The sequence below is a fragment of the Microtus oregoni genome, unplaced genomic scaffold (assembly GCF_018167655.1).
Source record: "Microtus oregoni isolate MIOR12 unplaced genomic scaffold, Mior012 000031F_ref0000149, whole genome shotgun sequence".
NCBI lineage: Eukaryota > Metazoa > Chordata > Mammalia > Rodentia > Cricetidae > Microtus > Microtus oregoni.
The window spans coordinates 27,594,798-27,614,977 of NW_024543090.1; the positions used below are offsets into that span (position 1 = coordinate 27,594,798).

General features: G+C 42.5%; 1 protein-coding gene across 1 annotated transcript in view; it reads right to left on the reverse strand.

The window, feature by feature from the left end:
• Atp8b4 (ATPase phospholipid transporting 8B4 (putative)) overlaps positions 1 to 20,180 on the reverse strand; it is a 151,978-nt gene that overhangs the window by 20,257 nt on the left and 111,541 nt on the right. The window contains exons 19-22 of the mRNA XM_041679239.1: positions 18,529 to 18,634; positions 11,062 to 11,209; positions 8,530 to 8,713; positions 7,787 to 8,010 (exon numbers count right to left, since the gene is read on the reverse strand). Of these exons, the coding sequence (XP_041535173.1) occupies positions 7,787 to 8,010; positions 8,530 to 8,713; positions 11,062 to 11,209; positions 18,529 to 18,634 (662 nt within the window). The remainder of the gene's footprint in view (positions 1 to 7,786; positions 8,011 to 8,529; positions 8,714 to 11,061; positions 11,210 to 18,528; positions 18,635 to 20,180) is intronic.

Below are 20,180 nucleotides of genomic sequence, written 5' to 3' on the forward strand. Positions count from 1 at the left end.
CAGGAGAGGGAAGGAAACTCAAGTGGTAAACAGACGCTTACATGCATGCAAAGGCATAAACTTGGAAGATTCTGGAAGCCCACCACAACCCCCAGCTTTATAAAAGGAGGAAACAACCACAGCAGCAAGAGAAGACCGACCAACTGAGCAGCAAAGAGAGACTTAGACCACTCATGCTACCTTCAAGCTATCCAGAGTGCTCCAGGGCGACAGCTTTCATGGGGGTTACCATGTGGCTTTGTGGTGATGCTGATGTTTGGGTGCCAACTCTGACCCTGTATCTCCTCACCCATGCTCCTGCTAGTAACCCTAATGAAAGCTCATTGGTTCACCTAGATGGACATCACTGTAATTGTTCTTTTGACCCAGTGTGGGTTCCATTTCATGGGTGAGTGAACATATGTGCTGTGTCTCCTCAGGAAAACTCTCACACAACAGAGAGAAACATTTTTATTCTCGCTATCTGTGCTGGTTTGTAGACAGAAATTTCTATCCTGCCCGGTCTGAAGATGTTTAATCACAAATAAACACACAGAGGCTTATATTAATTATAAACTATTTGACCTATTGCTTAGGCTTATTACTAACTAGCTCTTACAACTTAAATTCACCCATAATTCTTACCTATGTTTAGCCTTGTGGCTTGGTATCTTTTCTCAGTATGGCATTCTCATCTTGCTTCCTCTGAGTCTGTCTTTGTGATTGTCTGTGCCTTTCCTCTACCCAGAATTTTCCTAGTCTGGTTGCCCCGCCTATACTTTCTGCCTGGCTACTGGTCAATCAGCATTTTTTTAAACCAATATGAGTGACAAATCTTTATAGTGTATATGAGCATTATCCCACAGCACTGGTTAGTTTTTTGTCAATTTGACACAAGCTAGAGTCATTTTAGGAGAGGAAATTGGAGATTCCTTCCTCCCTCCAACAACGCTCATCACCAAATTGTTCCTCAAATTCATGATGTCATCCTGTTCAATGGCTGTACCCCTACCCAGCCAGTACTCACTCCCCCTCGCTTTTCCTACAGCCCCTCAGCTGGGTTACCTCTCCTCTGATTCCAGCCTGTTTAGCTTTGATTGGTCCTGAGGAATCAACTTGGTGTAGGTCTTTTCAGGAGTCTTTCCGAGCTAGTCCACCCCCATCCCTCGTAGTGAATTAACCATTCACCTTAGGGCCTGCTTTCCCAGGTAATGGGAAAAAGCTTGAAGCAGTCTGGAAGCCAAGAATATCCAAAAGCAGAAAAGCCACAGCAGCCTTTCTCCCACAGGCTCATTCCAGGGCTGGATTCCAGGCCACTTGTTAGTACCATGACTCACCACATTTCAGGGCTTTATAACATTGACCTGTAATTGCTTACATGCGGGTTCCAAGCCCCATCCTATCAACCTGTCAGCTCCTGGAGACTTACCCATCTAGGAGCCCAAGAACCTAACTCAAAGTCTAGCATGTGACAAGTACAAACAATGTCATAAAAGGGTTTGGTTTGGGGACACAGTGCTTGCCTAACATAAACAAGGTCCTGGGTTTGAGCACCAGCCACCAGCACTGGAAAAAAAAAAAACGCAAACCTCTTTAGAAATGTATATCCCTGTATTTGCTGTGTGTTGTAGACAGAGGAAAGCTGTATAAATTCCTTCAGCCCTCAAAAACATTTGTCTGTTAAAGAAAACACACTGGGAAATAAAGAGGAGGTGTCTTATTTTAGTTTTTTAGTTGCTGGTCACCAATTAGCAGGGACTCACTAGGAGAATCAGGTAGAGGGGTCAAGCCTGAACAGCAGCCTGGCCCAGGGTTTCCACAAGGCACATCTGGATGGGCAAAAACAGAGGAACTCCCCTGCCTTGTGGAAACAGGCTTCGGGTATCAGAACCCATATCACCACTGGCCTAGAGGTTAGTCTCACTCTTTCCCATCTCTTTCCAAAGTTTCACTGTACATTTTCTTGATAATCTGACAAAAACTTTCCCAGCCTTGTCAAGATAATTGCTTCCATATTACATGGAATTTTTTTTCAGATACGCATCTCTGTATCTCCCTGACAATGATAAATTGTCATCAGATAATATCATCTTAAGTGCCCTGTGCCAATATTTACACAGTTTTTCAAATGTGAATCTCCTAAACTGGGCCTCAGCAATTTTGGAAGGGAACAACTCATCTTTATTAAAGCCCCCAAAGGACTGAGTGCTTTTAAAATAAGTTACAGATATTAACAACAACAACAACAACACACACACACACGTGCACGCACACACACACAAAAAAAAAAAAAAACCTCAAAGAACATCATGTGTGCTCAAACAGTGGGTCAGGGTAAGGCACGCCCTGCAGAAAGACACATGATCCAACCTTTATCCAATCTCTGCTAAATTAGAAATCCAGCTGAAAATCTCATCAGGATAGGTTATGTTTATTTGTCCCTCAGGGGCGGTTCAGTTGGGTACTTGTCAACAGAAGGCAGACTCAGGCTCCCAGATGATTCTAGAAGGAAGGCAGTTCACCTGAAGAAGCTTGTTTGAGCAAAGTAGCCAGAGAAATAAAGGGGCAAGAGTTGCTCTCCTGACCATGCTCACCACTAATCCCCAGCTCTTAAGGGATTCAGGTTCTTTCTTTGTAAAATAAAGGTTTACACTCCCTACCTCCAAACTCTCAGCCAGAACAAAGGGTCTACTTTCAACAAGACACGCTCTTTTGGAGCCATTCAGATGGCTCAGCGGGTAAAGAGTCTTGCCCCTCTACCTGATGACCTGAGTTGGACTGCAGAACCAACACGGTGAGGGAGAGAAGAGACACCTGAAAGTTGTTCTCTGACCTGCACATGGGCTCCATAGTACATGAGCCCCTCCCCCGCCCCAACACGCACAAAATAAATTCTTTAAATATTGCGTATTTTCTTTTACATGTAGATGTTAGTACCTAAACTTTTGATATGTTTGCGATAACCTGAATAAACACAGAAGTTATATCTCTAGTAAGGGACCAAGGGGGAGAAGAGGGCCTTCCAAAGAAGAGAAAATAGAATATAGTGTTATGGAGAGATAAAGGGAAAACCAGAATAGGAGGCTGAAGTGTGGGGATGGGAGAGAAGGGTAAAGGAGGGAATATGGAAAGGACAGCTAACACTAAAGGCTTTATGAACAATCATATGGAAACCTATTGCTGTAGAAGTTTGCGGAGGCTGGAATAGGAATAGCCTCCTTGGTTGTTGTATTTGAATGCTTGGTCATTAGGGAGTGTCACTACTTTAGAGGAATCAGTAGGTATGGTCTTGTTGGAGGAATTGTGTCACTTGGAGTGGGATTTAAGGTTTCAAGCGCCCTAGCCAGGCCCAGTGGCTCTCTCTTCCTGATGCCTACAGATCCAATGTAGAACTCTTAGCATCACGTCTGCCTGTGTGCTGTCTTGCTACCCAGCATGCTGACAGTGGACTGAACCTCTGAAACTGTGAAAAGTCCCAGTGAAATGATTGACTTTACAAAAGTTGTCGTGGTCATGGTATCTCTTCACAACAACAGAACACTAAGACAAGGTTCCGAAAACATATACATATATTAAAGGAATTTAAATGGTGTTACAACATAATGGGAAAACATCTTATGCCATCAAGTAAAAAATCCCCATTGCCAGGAAGGGGTTATATTCTGCCGAGTCATTGTTCAAAAGGGTGCCATGGACCCTCAAACATTACAAGCTATAGCCAAAGCTACCGGCAGCTCTTCACAACCTGGCAGTAAGGCCCTATTGTGGAAGACAACATGTACATGGAATTGAACAAGAAGACAAGCTGGTGCCCAGCTAAAAGCTTCACCCCTACTGACTAGCACTCACAGTGCTGAAGGAACTCTGTGACACTGGAGGAGAAGGGGAATCATTAATGTCACCCAGCTACAAAATCTACAACCTATGAAAGCAACTTGTTGTAGTGTGACAGTGACCCAAATATTAGGGGAATAAACAACCACTTTTAAAAATTGTGTTTAGCCGGGCGATGGTGGCGCACGCCTTTAATCCCAGCACTCGGGAGGCAGAGGCAGGCGGATCTCTGTGAGTTCGAGGCCAGCCTGGTCTACAAGAGCTAGTTCCAGGACAGGAACCAAAAGCTACGGAGAAACCCTGTCTCGAAAAATCAAAAAAAAAAAATTGTGTTTACGACCCATTCCACGTGATGGAACCCATACCTGATACAGCTAAAATGGCCAAGAACTTCAGGCTGAATAGGTCATGGACCTAGGATAAAGTCTACTATTATTAAGTAATAATAATAGGGAAGAGAGCAATAGAGCGACTCTTAGAGACATAGTGCTTTACCTCGACCCTCTTCAGAGAAGCTTCTTCTCACAGTAGAGGGAAATTAACACAGAGACACGCAACTGAGCAGTGTACAGAGAGTGAGAGACCATGTAGTCCTCAGTCCTAAATGGGATGTTTTCATCTAACCCCTCCTGTCAAGACTCGGGGCTCTATGGAGATGAGGAGGTAGCTAGATTGTAAGAGTCAAAGCAAGTGAATGGCTGCAGAGAAAGAGTCTTCCTCAGACAATAGGACTCACATACACACATGAGCCTTGTGGCAGCATGCGTGTGTCTTGCACAGGCTCAAGACAAAACCCCAACACTGCAAAAGGGAAGTAAACACAATGTCCTACCCCTAACCAAGAGGCAATTGATACCCATTGGGAAAGGAAAAATCCATTTTCCTGTGGAGTGTCACTGGGTATATCAACCACAATTCGGGGCAGGCTCCAAGCCCAGGAGTAGTTGACCGACATACCAGTAGTGTTTGTTTGTTGCGGGGGGGGGGTGTTATTTCATCCTGGGGGTTGGGGGAGGGAGGCATTTTTGTCTTATTATGTTTTGGAAGTTTTCATTTATTTTTTTTTTTACTGGAAGTTGTTTTGCTTTGTTTTTGAGAGAGGAAAAAAACATGAAATTGGGTAGATAGGGAGGTGGGTTCTGAGAGGAGTTTGGGGAGGGGAAATACCAAAATACATTCTATGAAAAAAAAATTTAATCAAAAAAAGTTGGTTGAACAAACAAGAGAAACATGACAATGGAGTGATCAAACAACCGTTTCACTTTCCACAGGCACACAGTCCTGTATATATGACAGGGAGCTGCATCCATAAAAGCTCAACAATATGAAGTCTTAACACCTAAATAAGACCAGCACAATGACAACCCCAGCTGACATGCCAGCATGAATAGAGGAACTCTCACAAGGTCACACCCGAGATGAAGAGTCACAAACAATTAATGGCTGCAGAGATGGAAAATCAGTTTTTCCCAGGGATGAGTCCCCTGATAGGTTATTCAATGGTCATCTATAAACAAATACACATAATAACAGCACTAAATGGACTCAGAAGGGGATGTATGTATTGCATGCATGTGCGCATGCACAAACATAACAGTAAATAAGGAAGAAACCATGAACCTGAGAGGGAGTTGAGGGGCATAGCCATTGTTTGGGGAGAGGAAGAGATGAAAATGATGCAAATTCAGTTCTCATAAATGATGTGCCCAAAATGTTCTTAAATCCAAAACAAGAATAAAAGTACATAACCATACAAAGATGATCACAATGGTTACTATAAACCTGATGTGTGAATTCTAAAGCAATCAAACAAAATTTTCTCAAGGGTTTGTAAACAATTGGGAGGAGAATTCAGCAGCAGGCCGCTTGGGAAGCATATGACAGGAAGAATTTCTTCCTTTTACATGACAATTACACACCTCTATGTGATCAAACCATGCAACTCTGAAGTGGCCAGATTATTAGGCACTCAGATTTCCACATGGGCCTGAAAAGCCATGTCCTCCCATGCAAGCTAAAACAGCCCTAGAATGACCTCAGCTTCTTCCCCATGATCGTGTATTAACTTCAATTATAATCTTTCTGTTTAGACTTGCTTAAATATCTATTTCTTAATGAGAAAAGTTCTAACTGGGTAGGGAATGTATGATTCAATATTTATCTTTTCTACCCAAGATGGTAAGTAAGCATCCTACTAGCAGTTTGTGATATTGAGTGGCTTGAACTAGAAGAGGACAATGATGACATCTAAATGTCCTCAGATTCAGAATAGTTGAATAATTTATAATAAAACAATAGTTCAGAATATTATAAAGGAAAGTAAAATTCTTTAAGAGCATAAATCAGAGAGGTCTCTCAAAAAAATCTAGGTTTTAACAAGACTATAATCACAGTCATAGAGTCAAGACATGGTCAGGTGTAAATAATTTTGTAATCTAAAGAACACAGTGAAAAGCATGGGGAAAGGCTTTGCAGCATTGAAATGTAAACCACGGTGTTGCTGTATAATATGGTGCTATTCTCAGAATGGAAGGGGACCTCAAGTATGGATAGGATAGAACACATGTGTGTGATGTCAGAGCAGAGGCAGGAGTACTGGGAGGGGACAATTCATACAGGAGCGGAGGGACAGGTCAGGGTGGGGATAATCACAAAGGATGTATAAAAAAGCCATAAGGAAGATCTACCTCTTTATAAGTTAATTAAACATATAAAAATGTTTTGAAGGATTTGTCTTTCTGAGTTTGGATCACCTTACTTAATATTCTACTTCCCAGACCTGTTCATTCCCCCATGGAAGGAGGAGAACAACTCATTGAGAAGAAGAAAGGGATCAGTGGAAGTAAGAGGAGGACCAAGGAAGAGGAATGGGAAATATAAATGGATAAGACACATCATAGACAAAGTGAAATATCAACATTAACTGTTCTCTACATTAGATAGATGTTTACATCTACATATACATTCATAAACAGAATACTGTATATGAATATGCTATTTACATGATATCAACATCATCTGTAGATGAACGTTAGATGTCAACAACTCTGACGTCAGAGCATCAACTACTACTTCTTGACATAAAATTTCACACAACCCTCTAACTCCACATCTCTGTACCCATAAATTAGTACAGCTTTTAGTTTCTGTGTGTAGTGGTTGATGGTTAAAACAGGAACTCACAAGCGAACCATGTGCCCAGGGTCTGTGGAATGCCAGGCCATAAATGGGACATCTAGATTACACTCCATCTCCCCAAGAGACCACTGGGGAGGAAGGAGCAGAAAGATTATAAGAGCCAGAGGTCGGAACAGGGGAGGAAGATACCAGTGAGATGAGAGACCTGTCCCCTCTGGACGTGACAGGTCCTGCACTCATGAGCACACAGTGACTATGATTGCCTGCATGAGACCTACAAGACCCAGGCCAGTCACCATCACAGCCTGCATGGGAGCAGTGCTCATGACCCGCCAACTTGGCTAAGTTTTCACTGTTGATGGCTGACAGTAGAGGAAAACTCAGTTCTCTTGAAGGCTGTAGTCCCTGGAAAGTTGACCATGTGCCAGTGAACGACCACATGCCTATGAGTTTCTGGGCAGCACAAATTGGACTTGGCAGGTGGTAATTTTTTAAGACATATAATTGGGCAGGGGTGGAGTTGAAGGAATCTGGAAGGAGTTGGGGTGAGGTGGGAGCAGGATGATCAAACATATTGTAGGCATATGTGAAAATTTTAAGGCATAAAAATATAGTTTAAAAACTCTTTATTGAGCTTACCTGTTATCATGCCAAAACATTTCAATAAAAGCGAAGAGATATGTGGGAAGTAGTAATTAGTTATTCTATAAATAAGAATACTTTTTTTTTATGTGGGATGGTGTCTCAAAGTGCCTTTTCTCTGTTAGTAAAATAGTGTGAAGAAGAGTGGGTGTCTGTCACCTGTGGGAGAAAACTCGGGGTGCTTTTTACTCACCTGTGCCGAGAAACCACAGAAGAAGGCAAACCAGAAATGCACGAGGGTGAAGGCAAAGTTCTTGTAGAAGAAATAGCATAAAAACTTGCACATCCTGTAGTAGGACCACCTTCCGTGAACAAGAAGCAGCCGCTGGAGATATTTAAACTGAGCCAAAGCATAGTCGCTGGCCAAGACTGCTTGCAGGCCTTCCTGGCCGCTGATGCCAATGCCAATGTGAGCACCTGCGGGGGGAAGAGGAGCTTTATCACCAAACAAAATGGCAGGATCTGTAAGGAGCTTCTTCCTCTTTTATGTTAGTCGTTTATTGTAACTGTATAGCTTCAATAATTATTATAGTTTTCACATATATCATGCATTTGTCACATAGTTAAGTATCAATTCTAGTTTTATATAAGAGAAAACCGGACCAGGAAAAGTTTGGAAATTTGCACCTTACACAGGTACAGAACTAAGATGGGATCAACCCAGCTGCCTAGAATGAAGACCTGGCTCCTTTCACCTGTTCTGATGAGTTTTCCCCTCATCTTCAAACAGGAGAAAGCGAGAAATGTGCAAATGATTTCACTGAAGAGCAGTATCTTAGGGATCCTAATAACTGTGGATGCGCTGGGCCCAGAAAGTATCATTCATGGAAGAACCACAGTAAAGTTAAATTAATGCACATTTCAATGACATATTATTGCATGCTGAAACAGGACTCCGAACATGTCATGTGCCTTGTTGAGAAGACATCCTCTTACTTTTAATCATGCTGACGTCATTGGCCCCATCGCCGATAGCCAAAGTTACAGCGTTCCTGTGCTTTTTGACCAGCTCCACCACTTGGGCTTTCTGGAGTGGGGTGACTCTGCAGCAAACCACAGCTTTGCACATGCAGGCGAGTTCCAAAAGATCGTTCTCCACATCACTTTCTAGGGCATGGGCCTGTATCATCAAAACACACAGAAATGAACAGCAACAGAGCATATGACCGTTGTCAAAGCAAACGTCTTGGTCCTTAACTGACTTCACTCCAGAACCATCTCATTACCTTGTCGAGTCAGAACCACAAAGGCAGTAACAAGAATAAAGGCATGAATATTGAGCCATCAGTGAGTTTCAAGGAGATTTAACATAGAAATAAGAGACAGGCCCTTCGTCTGTCTCTTTGACATGCTACCTTGTTTTCTTGGCAAGATATAACTATAATAGATGTTGGAAAAGTTCTAGGAGCCACTGCAATCAGTAGAAGCAACAGAGAGAACCCACACACATCTCAACAGTTTTAAATGACCTGCAAATCACGGTGACTTCTACATTTTGGACTGCAAGTCCCCTTTGTATTGTCTTGCACAGTTACTGTTTGTGAATGCCAGTGTGCAGACAAGACAACATGGCGCGGGGTTGGCCCTGAAATGCACAGTGGGTGAAATCAGAAGCCTGAACAATGGGCTGGCAGGTAGCCTGTGCTTTAGCCAAGGTTCCCCAACCATTTCCGTCCTTGCTCGGCATACCAAGAGCCTTTCTATGCTCTAAGACATCACTGAGAAAAAGAGCACAATTCTCTCCACGTAACTGGACAATGACCTTTCTAGAAACATTTTATTTTGCACTTTATAATAGACACATTCAAAGGAAACAAGAATCTATTTTAGCCACAGAGACAGCTGCTCTGAGCTAGTAGACGCTCACGGACTCTGGCCTGACAGCTGGGGAATCTGTGCGGAAGCAAACTAGGCCCAGTGAATACGGGCGACAGTTTTGTGACTTCATCTGTTAGGGGAGGGGCTGGCAATGGGACCAGGACACATCCTGGGGGCATGAACTGGCTATTTAAAGCCCATTCCCTCTGGTGGGATACCTTCCTCAACCTTGATACCGGGGGTGGGGCTTGGTTTTGCCTTAACTTGGTACTGCAGACTTTTTTGACTCCCCAAAGGAGGCCTTAGCCACCTCTGAGGAATGGATGGGGGAGGGTGGGATGGGAGGAGGTGGGGAAAAGCAGGGGAAGGGAAGGGAAACTGGAATTTGTATTTAAAATGAAAAAAAAGAAAGAAAGAAAGAAAGAAAGGAATCTATTTTTCAGTAATAAGTATTTGAGTGACCTGAGCAAATCCTTAGCAAGCAGGGCTTCTGAAGAGCATCCATCTTAGCTCTTTCTTTCAACCGAGAGAAAGACAGGGCAGGTGAACATCACCTGAGAGCCCACACCCCCATGCTGGCTTCCTCAAGCCCAAAGAAGAGTCAGAGCATACATAACCTATTAGGGATCCTGTCCTACTGTGTTGGCTGGGCCATTCAGCTCTAGATCTTAGCAGACAGACATAACTTTCAGTTGGTGTTCATCTGTGCAAGGGAAAAGTTCATGTCATCTGGACCAGCTTTCGACTGAGCTTGGCCTGCAGCTGAGCTCTGTAACTTTCCATGGTGTGGAAGGCAACACATCGCTGTGTCTGGGATCCAGCTGGATGGAGCTTAGAGCAGGCAGATGGCCACAAGGGGGAATCTAATAGACTCGCCTCCAACTCCTTTTGTCCACTAAGAAACCGTCCTCAAGAACAAACGTTCATTTTCCAAACTCCAAAGTGAAAAATGAGCATCAAAGCCAAAGAAAGATGTGAGATTAAGTCCTTTGTACACATAAACGATAATTTCACTAGACTGCAGCCGGGGCTTTTGTATTCTAATTAGAGACTTGGAGGAGCCACTTGAGTTTCATTCGGAGCTTGGAACCTGAACTGCGTAAAAAGTACAATGCAAGTTTATTCTATTATGACAAAAACCAGATTTCCTAATCAAATCAAATTGTTTGGCTTTGCTGTAGAATGTTGCTATTTAGAAAAAAAAACACACCAGAGGTATCTTAATGGCAATGATTTGGTGTGGTAATTCTATGAAGGTCAGGTTATGACTCGCAAATCACAAACATTAGCGAGAGCAGTAACTGGAACCCATCCATCCAGTTGCATTACTTCAATTAAGTGAGACTGAGCTGTGACATTCCCCCTTACACAAGCACTTAAACAATTCTCCTAAGTGACTGTTTAGGCAGAACTCATAGATCCGCCAGGAACTGTTGCTCCAGCACCTCGCAGCCAGTGCGATCATCCAGACGATGTAGGAAATGCACCCTAGATGTCTTCCCTTTCGTAAACAGGAAATCCTGTGCACGCCCTGGTTCTTGTAGTGTCGTTTGTTTGGAAAACACAAAAGGGGTTCTCATTATAACAGCACAAAAGAGATGATTATTGGGGCAAAGAAAAAGAAAGGACAATAGCCTCCGGCCAACTCACCAAACTGTGGCCATTTATGACTAAGGCATAGTCTCCTGTTACCGCTTCTTCTGCACCCGAGTCCAGCTCCAGCTGCTGCTTACTTTCATTAAGTACGTGTCCATTGGAAAAACTCGTGTTTTGTCCAAACAAATTTTCCTTGGCTTTCCTTAAAGAATAGGAGAATTTAAAAAAGGCATAACAAAGTACACAGCGCCCATCTATATAACTCTACCAAAAGGCTGGCCTAGGACTTAATTTATTCCATCGCTATTCAGACAGAAATAGGCCCAAGAATTAGGTCCACCAAACAAGCTGATAGGCAGACAGCAGTACATGTCAAAGAACCATATGATGTGGGGGCGAGGCACAGGAAATAGACAGGGAGGAATACTGAGCTAGGTGCTGGCACACACCTTTAATCCCAGCACTCAGGAGGCAGAGGCAGGTGGATCTGTAAATTCAAGGCCAGCCTTGTCTACAGAGCGAGTTCGAAGACAGTCAAAGCTGTTACACAGAGAAATTCTGTCTTGAAAAGAAAGGGGGAAAAGAATGTTTTAAACTACCCCAAAACTAGTTTTAACTAAGGGATCTTGATAGCTTTGGCATCTAAAGGCGAAGGAACTATTCTCTGGCATACAATATTTTAAATACGCTAAACAGACTAAAGACAATGACTGATACCTTGCCATTGCACGGCAAGTGCCCTCCTCCTTCTCCTTCCTTCCCTCTCCTTTTCTGAATTCTTCCCTCTCCCTCTCCCTCCCCCTTCCCCATGCACACATACGCACGCTCGCGCACACACATACACGTGTGGTGTATGTGAAGTAAGTGTGGGGGATGAGTGTGCGCGCATGACCATCAATTTAACATACAATGTTAAAGGAAACTACAAGCACCAAAGCCGGAGGCTGTGGCAAATGGAAATCCCTTGCACTGCTCTAGACCTGCTCAGCAATAGTTACAGAGTCCTGCACACATCTTCGCCATGTCTCCCGTTTAAGAGAAAGTTTGTTCGGTGACATAACACCATTAGAAGTGGCATTTTACTGTCTTTTTAAAAAATGTGATGATGTCTTTAAAGGAAGGGAAATTCCCTCCGAGAAGACCCGTGTGGGACGTGGTTATAAATAACGGTTCTATTGGCATAACCACGGGAACTTCCATCATAGGAATGCCAGCAAATGCTGCCGCACCAGGGTACCCAAGCTGGCCACTGCAAGTGAATGTACAATTACATGTGCAAATGAACGCCAGGGGAAAAACAGGAAGTAAGGAATAAATTAGTAGATGTTTTGACTGATGGCAAAATGAACTGTCTCCCCGAAATCCCACCCAATGTGGAAAACATTTATTAAAATAGGTTTATATTGAAGTTCCTCTGATAGGAGAGAACGATCATATTAAAACAAACATGTTGCCTTCAGGCTTTTGAGGCATTTAAAAACGCATCACTAAGAATTTACATTCGAAACTACAAAGGAGACCCAGAAGCCCTGAAGCCACCTTGTTCCCTGGCTCAACATTGCCTTCTGCTGTCCAGGACCAAAATCGCGGCTCACTTAAAAATCCTATCCCTCTTCCTGGGTTCCCAAACAGCTAACAGACAGTTCTCAAAAACAAACAAAAGGATGGGTAGAGATGAGAGTTCCGTGGGAAATGCACGGTGGGAAGGCAAGCCCGGAGAAGGACTGTCGCGAGCGGGAGGTTCAAGCTTCCACAGGACACAAGCAATCCAAGGAATGCTCATCCTGGCCCTGAAAACTGACAGCGCCACGTGCTGAATGGGAGAAAAACTGGACGCGAGCTCTTCTATGAAGGCGCTGCAGATCCCACAAGCTGGGTTTTGAGAAGGCACTGAAGCAAAAGCCCATCTCCCAGGGTTCCCTGTGTAGTGAGGCCCTCACCTGCTGTATAAATGACTCAACCTGTGTCCCCCTTGGAGAATAAAGACATTCCAAAGGAGAGCGAGGTTCGTGACCACACTAGTTGAGATCCTATTTACTTAGTTTCCCCAACAGTGTCTTCCTAACAGGTGACACAAACCCTCATTCTAGGCAGAAAAGGGACAAATTTTACACTCTGCTAAAATTCCTAACGCTCCCTCCTCCCAGACTTTGACTCCCTGCCGGACTGGATGCGCACATGCTCAGACCTAGGTGGGTTTGCATAGCTGCCATTTCTTTTATTTCCTGAAACCCAGTTCTCCAAATACAAGTTTGTTCTCACCAAAGCAATTATGAGGAGGGGGGAAGCTACTCATAACACCTTTCGATGAAGACGTGCATTGTGTAGGCATCACACATACTGTCTAACAAACAGGGGCAGAAACAAAAGACTGCCTTGCTTTCGAGGCTTTGTAATGAGGGGCAGTTTAGCACAATGCTGGAGTGCAGGAGGTGCGCTGACGACAGCCCAAACCATCAGAGGCTCAGTACAACAGAGCGAGGCCTGTACTCGGGCATGCCTTCCATTTTGTCAGCCCTTTGCTGGCCCTCAAGATCCCAGAATTAAAAAGATCTGTTAGGAAATAGGTTTAAATTATGACATCGTGTTTAAAGGGAAGGAATTTGGACTTCAGTACAAAGGCCAGTGCTTCATGGTTGCTTATCCCTGGGCACTTGGGTATGCCTCGGCAGATTAGCTATCTGACTTTTGGCCACTTGATTAGTCCATGGCACGCCCAGGAACTGGTTACCACAACAAATGGCTTCACATGTGCAATCTGCCACAGGCTATCTCTAGGATGGAGTAAGATAGAATGACAGAGGCAGGCAATTAGAGACCGCACGACACTACCACTACCAACAGTGGAGGCAGGGAGAAGGTGAATTAAGTTTCTAATGCAAGCTTTATCATCCCTCACTACCCCCAAAGACCTATAAAGACCTCTAAAGACACTGGTCCATTATCAGAAAGTGGGAACTGGCCTAGATAGGGCACGAACCCCTGAAAACATGCATGCTATGTAACTTGAAAATTATACATCCATATTGACAAAATCTAAACATATTTGACAGGTTTAACGGCAAGCACGTAAGTAGTTTCCCTCCGTTGACTCCTATCCCCCAGGTCCTACTCTTTGACACACTTTTTTTTTTTTTGCATGAACTTTCACTGAACTTAAAAACACAACACAAGAACTGAGAATGGCACAAATTTATGATTTTAATATTTCATCCCCAAAGCTGTGGGCTCGGGTATATAAATCACCAAGATGAGGAACACAGCAGAAATTTCCACACAAGAGCTCTTAGGTGCTCGCTTCCCTCAGCTTCCATAAAAGCAAATGCATTCTGGAAACGTATTCATTCTGCCAGGGAATTTTCTATTGTACATTGCTGCCATGTTAGACTCAAAACATGAAGGCACCTCCAAGTCTGGACTGAAATTAGCATTGTCAGCCTTGTCAACGAGCAATGGAGCCTCATGGGATGTGAGATGCTCCACCGACCTGTACATATTTTCCTTTGACTATTTTTCTTCTCATTAAAAAATAAGCATATTTTTAGGTTTTTAATCAGTTGCAAAACTTTGCACAAATACTACTACTTATGATAACATAACCAACAAGGAGATAAGCTTGTTGCTTAATTCTATTACTTAGAAAGAACTATGGCGTGTATTTCCCAGGGCTTGATAGGTAGTTTGGTAGGTAGATGTATAGTAGTGTGTGTGTTTTCAACATTTCTCATTCTATGTGTGTTTTATAATTTCATTTTTTCACTTAAGTATGTCACCTCTCTTCCAAAGTCAATCAAATCAAAATCATTTTTGCTGACTATTTTGTATTCCATTACTGGCAAATATCACAGTATTTAGCAAAATTCTTCACAACTAGGTCTATGAGCTATTTTTAATTATCTATTATCATACCCAATGCAGCAATAAATATTTCCTCAGTTACATATTCATATATTTGTTCATTGTTTCCTTAGAAGAAGTTGCTGGAACAGGGATCACTGAGTCAAAGGCATGCGTGTTTATTTTCTGAAGTGCATTGCTAGTTTCCTCTTATAGAGAATTCTACCATTCAAAGGTCCCAACAATGATACGTAAATAACACACGTTTTCCCACATTTCCTCCATGGAATGACAGCTATGACATCTAAGTAGTCAACTAGTTGTAGTTGGATAAAATCTTGAGGTATTAACTCAACTGCTTCTCCAACTAGTCCCATGAACTCAGGGGCCTTCTCTTTACTCGGAGGCACATCTTGCCTGAGAAGGGAACTAAACACAAAAATGGGGAGTCAAATTCTTGGTTTCTGAGATCCAAAATAGACTCTTGAAAGGTATACTATCAATATCACTATCGATATCACTCTGAATCTTAGCTGCCAGGAATGTTGCTAACTGAGTATTTTTGAGAGGAAAACAGTAAGGTTTCTTCAGGTCTCAAAAGATGAATTTGTGCTGTCTTCAGGAACAGAGTAGAAGGCAAATCTCTCATGACGACGAGTGGCTAAATGAAGGCTTTGCCATGTCTGTAAGAGAGTCTCTTGAGATCCCAATAAAACATCCCCATTGTCTTAGTGTGTGGGTGCACCCCTTGTGGTCCTGAGTTCCTTGCTCGTGCTCCGTCTCCTTCTGCTCCTGATTTGGACCTTGAGATTTCTGTCCAGTGCTCCCGTGTGGGTCTCTGTCTCTGTCTCCTTTCATCGCCTGATGAAGGTTAATATTCCTGAGGATGCCTATGTGTTTGTCTTTGGATTCACCTTATTTAGCTTCTCTAGGAACATGAATTATAAGCTCAATGTCCTTTATTTATGGCTAGAAACCAAATATGAGTGAGTACATCCCATGTTCCTCTTTTTGGGTCTGGCTTACCTCACTCAGGATAGTGTTTTCTATTTCCATCCATTTGTATGCAAAATTCAAGAAGTCCTTGTTTTTTTACTGCTGAGTAATACTCTAATATGTATATATTCCATACTTTCTTCATCCATTCTTCCGTTGAAGGGCATCTAGGTTGTTTCCAGGTTCTGGCTATTACAAACAATGCTGCCATGAACATAGTTGAGCATATACTTTTGTTGTATGATAGGGCCTCTCTTGGGTATATTCCCAAGAGTGGTATTACTGGATCCAGGGGTAGGTTGATCCCGAATTTCCTGAGAAACCGAAACACTGCTTTCCAGAGTGGTTGCACAAGTTTGCATTCCCACCAGCAATGGGTGAGTGTACCCCTTTCTCCACAACCTCTCCAGCAAAGGCTATCATTGGTGTTTTTTATTTTAGCCATTCTGACAGGTGTAAGGTGGTATCTTAAAGCTGGCCTAGGTCTGAAAAAGCATGGGATAAATCCGGACTAGCTGAACATAGCGGACAATGAGGAATACTGAGAATTCAAGAACAATTGCAGTGGGTTTTTGATCCTACTGCACGTACTGGCTTTGTGGGAGCCTAGGCAGTTTGAATGCTCACCTTACGAGACCTGGATAGAGGTGGGCAGTCCTTGGGCTTCCCACAGGTCAGGGAACCCTGATTGCTCTTCGAGCAGATGAGGGAGGGGGACTTGATCGGGGGGAGGGGGAGGGAAATGGGAAGCGGTTGTGGGGACGAGGCAGAAATCCTTAATAAATAAATAAATTTAAAAAAAAAGAGAGTCTCTTGATAGATGGTTGATGTGGGAAGGCCCAGTTGGTGGCAGATCTGGGGTATAGGAAAGCTAGCTGAGGGTTACTAGCGAGCCAGTAAGCAGCATCCTCTACGGCTTCCTCTTCCAGGTCTATGCTTTCAGATGCCTCCCTTGAGTTCCTGCCTTGACAACCCCCTACTGATGGACTGTTTCCTGGAAGTGTACTATAAAATAAACCCTTTCTTACCCAAGTTGTTTTTCAGAGAGATTCAATGAAATGTAACTTCTTTGGAGGCATAGTCTAACAGAAAATAAATGGTCTCCTATGCTCAGACACAGCCAACTCTGCCCGCTGCCTTCCATTCCTGGAGATTCACACTGATGCTAAGATTTTGTTTTGGAGGCTTTTGTTGCTAGTTTGGTATTTTTAGACTTCGAAAAGAACTGGGAAAGTCATCATTAACTGCTGCTTTGGTTTTTTTTTTCCTCTTAGCCTCTGTGAAAATTCAATGCCCATGCCTTAAGCTTTGTTGTTTTAAAAAGGTCTTCACGAAATCATTTTCTCTAAAATAAGTGAATACATTTTAAAATTGTGCCTCACAATAAATCTTGACAATGTTATTTTTGAAATTTTAGGTTTACTTGTGCAGGTTAGTTGCAAAAATAGAAAGTGGTTTTAGTTTTAATAATTAAAGTGCAAATCAACTAACTACACCAGGAAATAAACAGGAAGAAAAGTCTTTTGATTAATTGGTTTTACAATTTGTATAAAAACACCAGAAATACATATACATACATATATGAACATAAATGACAGTTTACCTTAAATTAATATTTTAATTAGCCTTCCAAGTATTACTATTTCCCCCAGAGACTCCATGAATTCTATCATAAAAATGACATCAAAAATTATCAAAAATCATTAACTCCAATAAAAACATGGCCAGTATGTTGTCAATAAATAAATAATGCATTTTAAACTATATAAATAATTAAAATATATCAGTAATAGTTAATGGAATTTTCTATTTTTATTTGACAAAGACATATATGGTCTCCTGCTAGAACTTCTCACCACCACGCATGAGTCCTTTTCTACATGGGGTCACACAGAAACAACAGCAGATTCGACCTACAGGTATCAGTTGGTGAGATGCCGTCTAAGCCTCCCTTCCCTATCCAGCAAGCTTTAGTCAGAGAAGCTGTGGTAGCAGCAAGCAGAGCTGTTACAAGCCAGCCTTTTTCAAATTTAGAGGTAAAGAATTATGTAGATTTCTAATGTTTTTGTCCAAATGAAGTGACAGGAAATAAATATAATGAACGGAGAAATGTTAGGAAGTATTAGTTCTCCGAATTTAATATTTCTGTACTAATAAGTCCAGTGTTTCCTAGCACTAGGGGGCAGCTGTACAAGCAGCAGGCAGCCTGGTCTGAGCACTCGCTCTTCCAATCATACGGCATCTCCTTCTGTGTTCTCCAGAGTTATCTTATCACACTCGGGTGCCTAGTAAACACTAATTCCAGTGCTCTATACCTCAGAGACAGGACTCAAAGGTGGAAGGAAGCCAGGTAACTGGTATTTTTAAAACACGCCTTCCGTGACATTGTTATTCATCGTCACTTAATATTGTCCAGGCTTTTGCTAACAAACAATTTTAAAGAACAGCATACACGACTTGAGATTCTTCCCTTACAACACATGGGAAATGTAGGCACCCCGGAGACTCGTTGCCGATGTCAGCTTCATCCTAGCTTTTGTGTCGAGCATGAACGAGACTGAAAGAAGCTTGCAGGAACACCCGCACTAAGAGGAAGCACTGGGGATGGCGGCTTACAAACCTCTGCTTTCCCAAACTCCTGGCAGTCCTTTCCCCTTCCCAGACTTCCCCCTTTCCCTCCACACACACCTGAGTTCTTGTTGCACTTCTCGAGCTGTGTTTCCCGTTATCACAAACACGGCATCCATGGCGTCCGTCAGCACGTTGCAGGCATAACCAATATTAATGGCAGTCTCTGGTACAAAGAAAGATCACTTCTTGTTACATAAAGTTTTGAAGCTGTGACTGTGTCCCCAGAGCCTATCAGACCCACTGATGTTAGCACACACACACTGCAGCAGAGGTCTAGACCTGAAGCCCAGAACCAAAGTCACCCCTCACGAAGCTGTTGGAGGTTGATTTTCAAAACTACCTTTAGATTCTCAAATCAATACTCACTTGTATATCCTAAGCTCCTGTGATACAATGAAGAAAAAAGATAAACCTTTTTTTACCAGAAACTATAAATAATTTTGAGTGCCAAAATACTAGACTTGGCTAATATTCAATTCTAATATGACAGGCTTAAAGCATGGGATAAAACCGGACTCGCTGAACATAGCAGACAATGAGGACTACTGAGAACTCAAGAACAATGGCAGTGGTTTTTTGATCCTACTGCATGTACTGGCTTTGGGGGAGCCTAGGCAGTTTGGATGCTCACCTTACTAGACCTGGATGGAGGTGGGTGGTCCTTGGACTTCCCACAGAGCAGGGAACCCTGATTGCTCTTTGGGCTGACGAGGGAGGGGGACTTGACTGGGGGAGGGGGAGGGAAATGGGAGGCGGTGCCGGGGAGGAGGCAGAAATCTTTAATAAATAATTAATAAAAATAAAATAAAATAATAAAAAATAATAATAATTTAAGACAAACACATGAAAAATTTTGTAGTTTTCCTGCTAAATGAAGAAAAATGGAATTTACTAATCAGTTCAAGAACCACCCAGAACCGCTCTGCCAGAGACCTGGAGAATTAGACGGTAATTTCTGTTCGAGTTTTATAATCTTTTATTCGAAAAATACAGAATCATGAAACACTAGCTAGTTCTACAAAATGGTTAGGCTTGTCCTAAAACAAAAAAGACAAATAATGAAATCTCAGTGTATCTTTTCTATAAAGAAATCAGATAGATAATGGTAAATGCATTGGTACTTGTAGTAATTGAATAGTTGAGCCCATAGAGATGCACTGTCTGCGGCAAAGTCTCAGGTAGTCGTCATCCGATGAGTACTACAGCCTTCAGCTCTCTACTATTTAATTTTGTAATCATAATTTAGGTAGAAAAACAGAGTGATAGGCCTGGTGGAATAGGCCTATAATCCTAGCTATGTGGGAGGCAAAGGCAGGGAGGGTCACAAGTTCAAGGCTAGCCTGGGCAGTTTAATGAGAACCTGTCTCAAAACAGGAAGGATGGGATATGCTGAGTGAAAGAATGTTTCCTAACATCTGTGAATCCCTAGGTTAAGTCAACAGCACTGCAAAGAGACAGACAGGCAGACAGTAGGAATATAGGTGTGTATATATAGTTACATAGGGAATCAATTTATCTCAAATGTAAGACTCTAAATGTTCTATAAGGTATCTAACAAGATGGATAGATGTAGTCTTTAAAATAGGCACATGCTAGTTAACTGAATATTTTCTGTTTTCTAATGATCGAGCATAAAATTTTAAGCTTTCATTGTTAACAACAGATTAAAAACGTATTAAACTATTTTTCTTTCTTAAGAAAACAACATT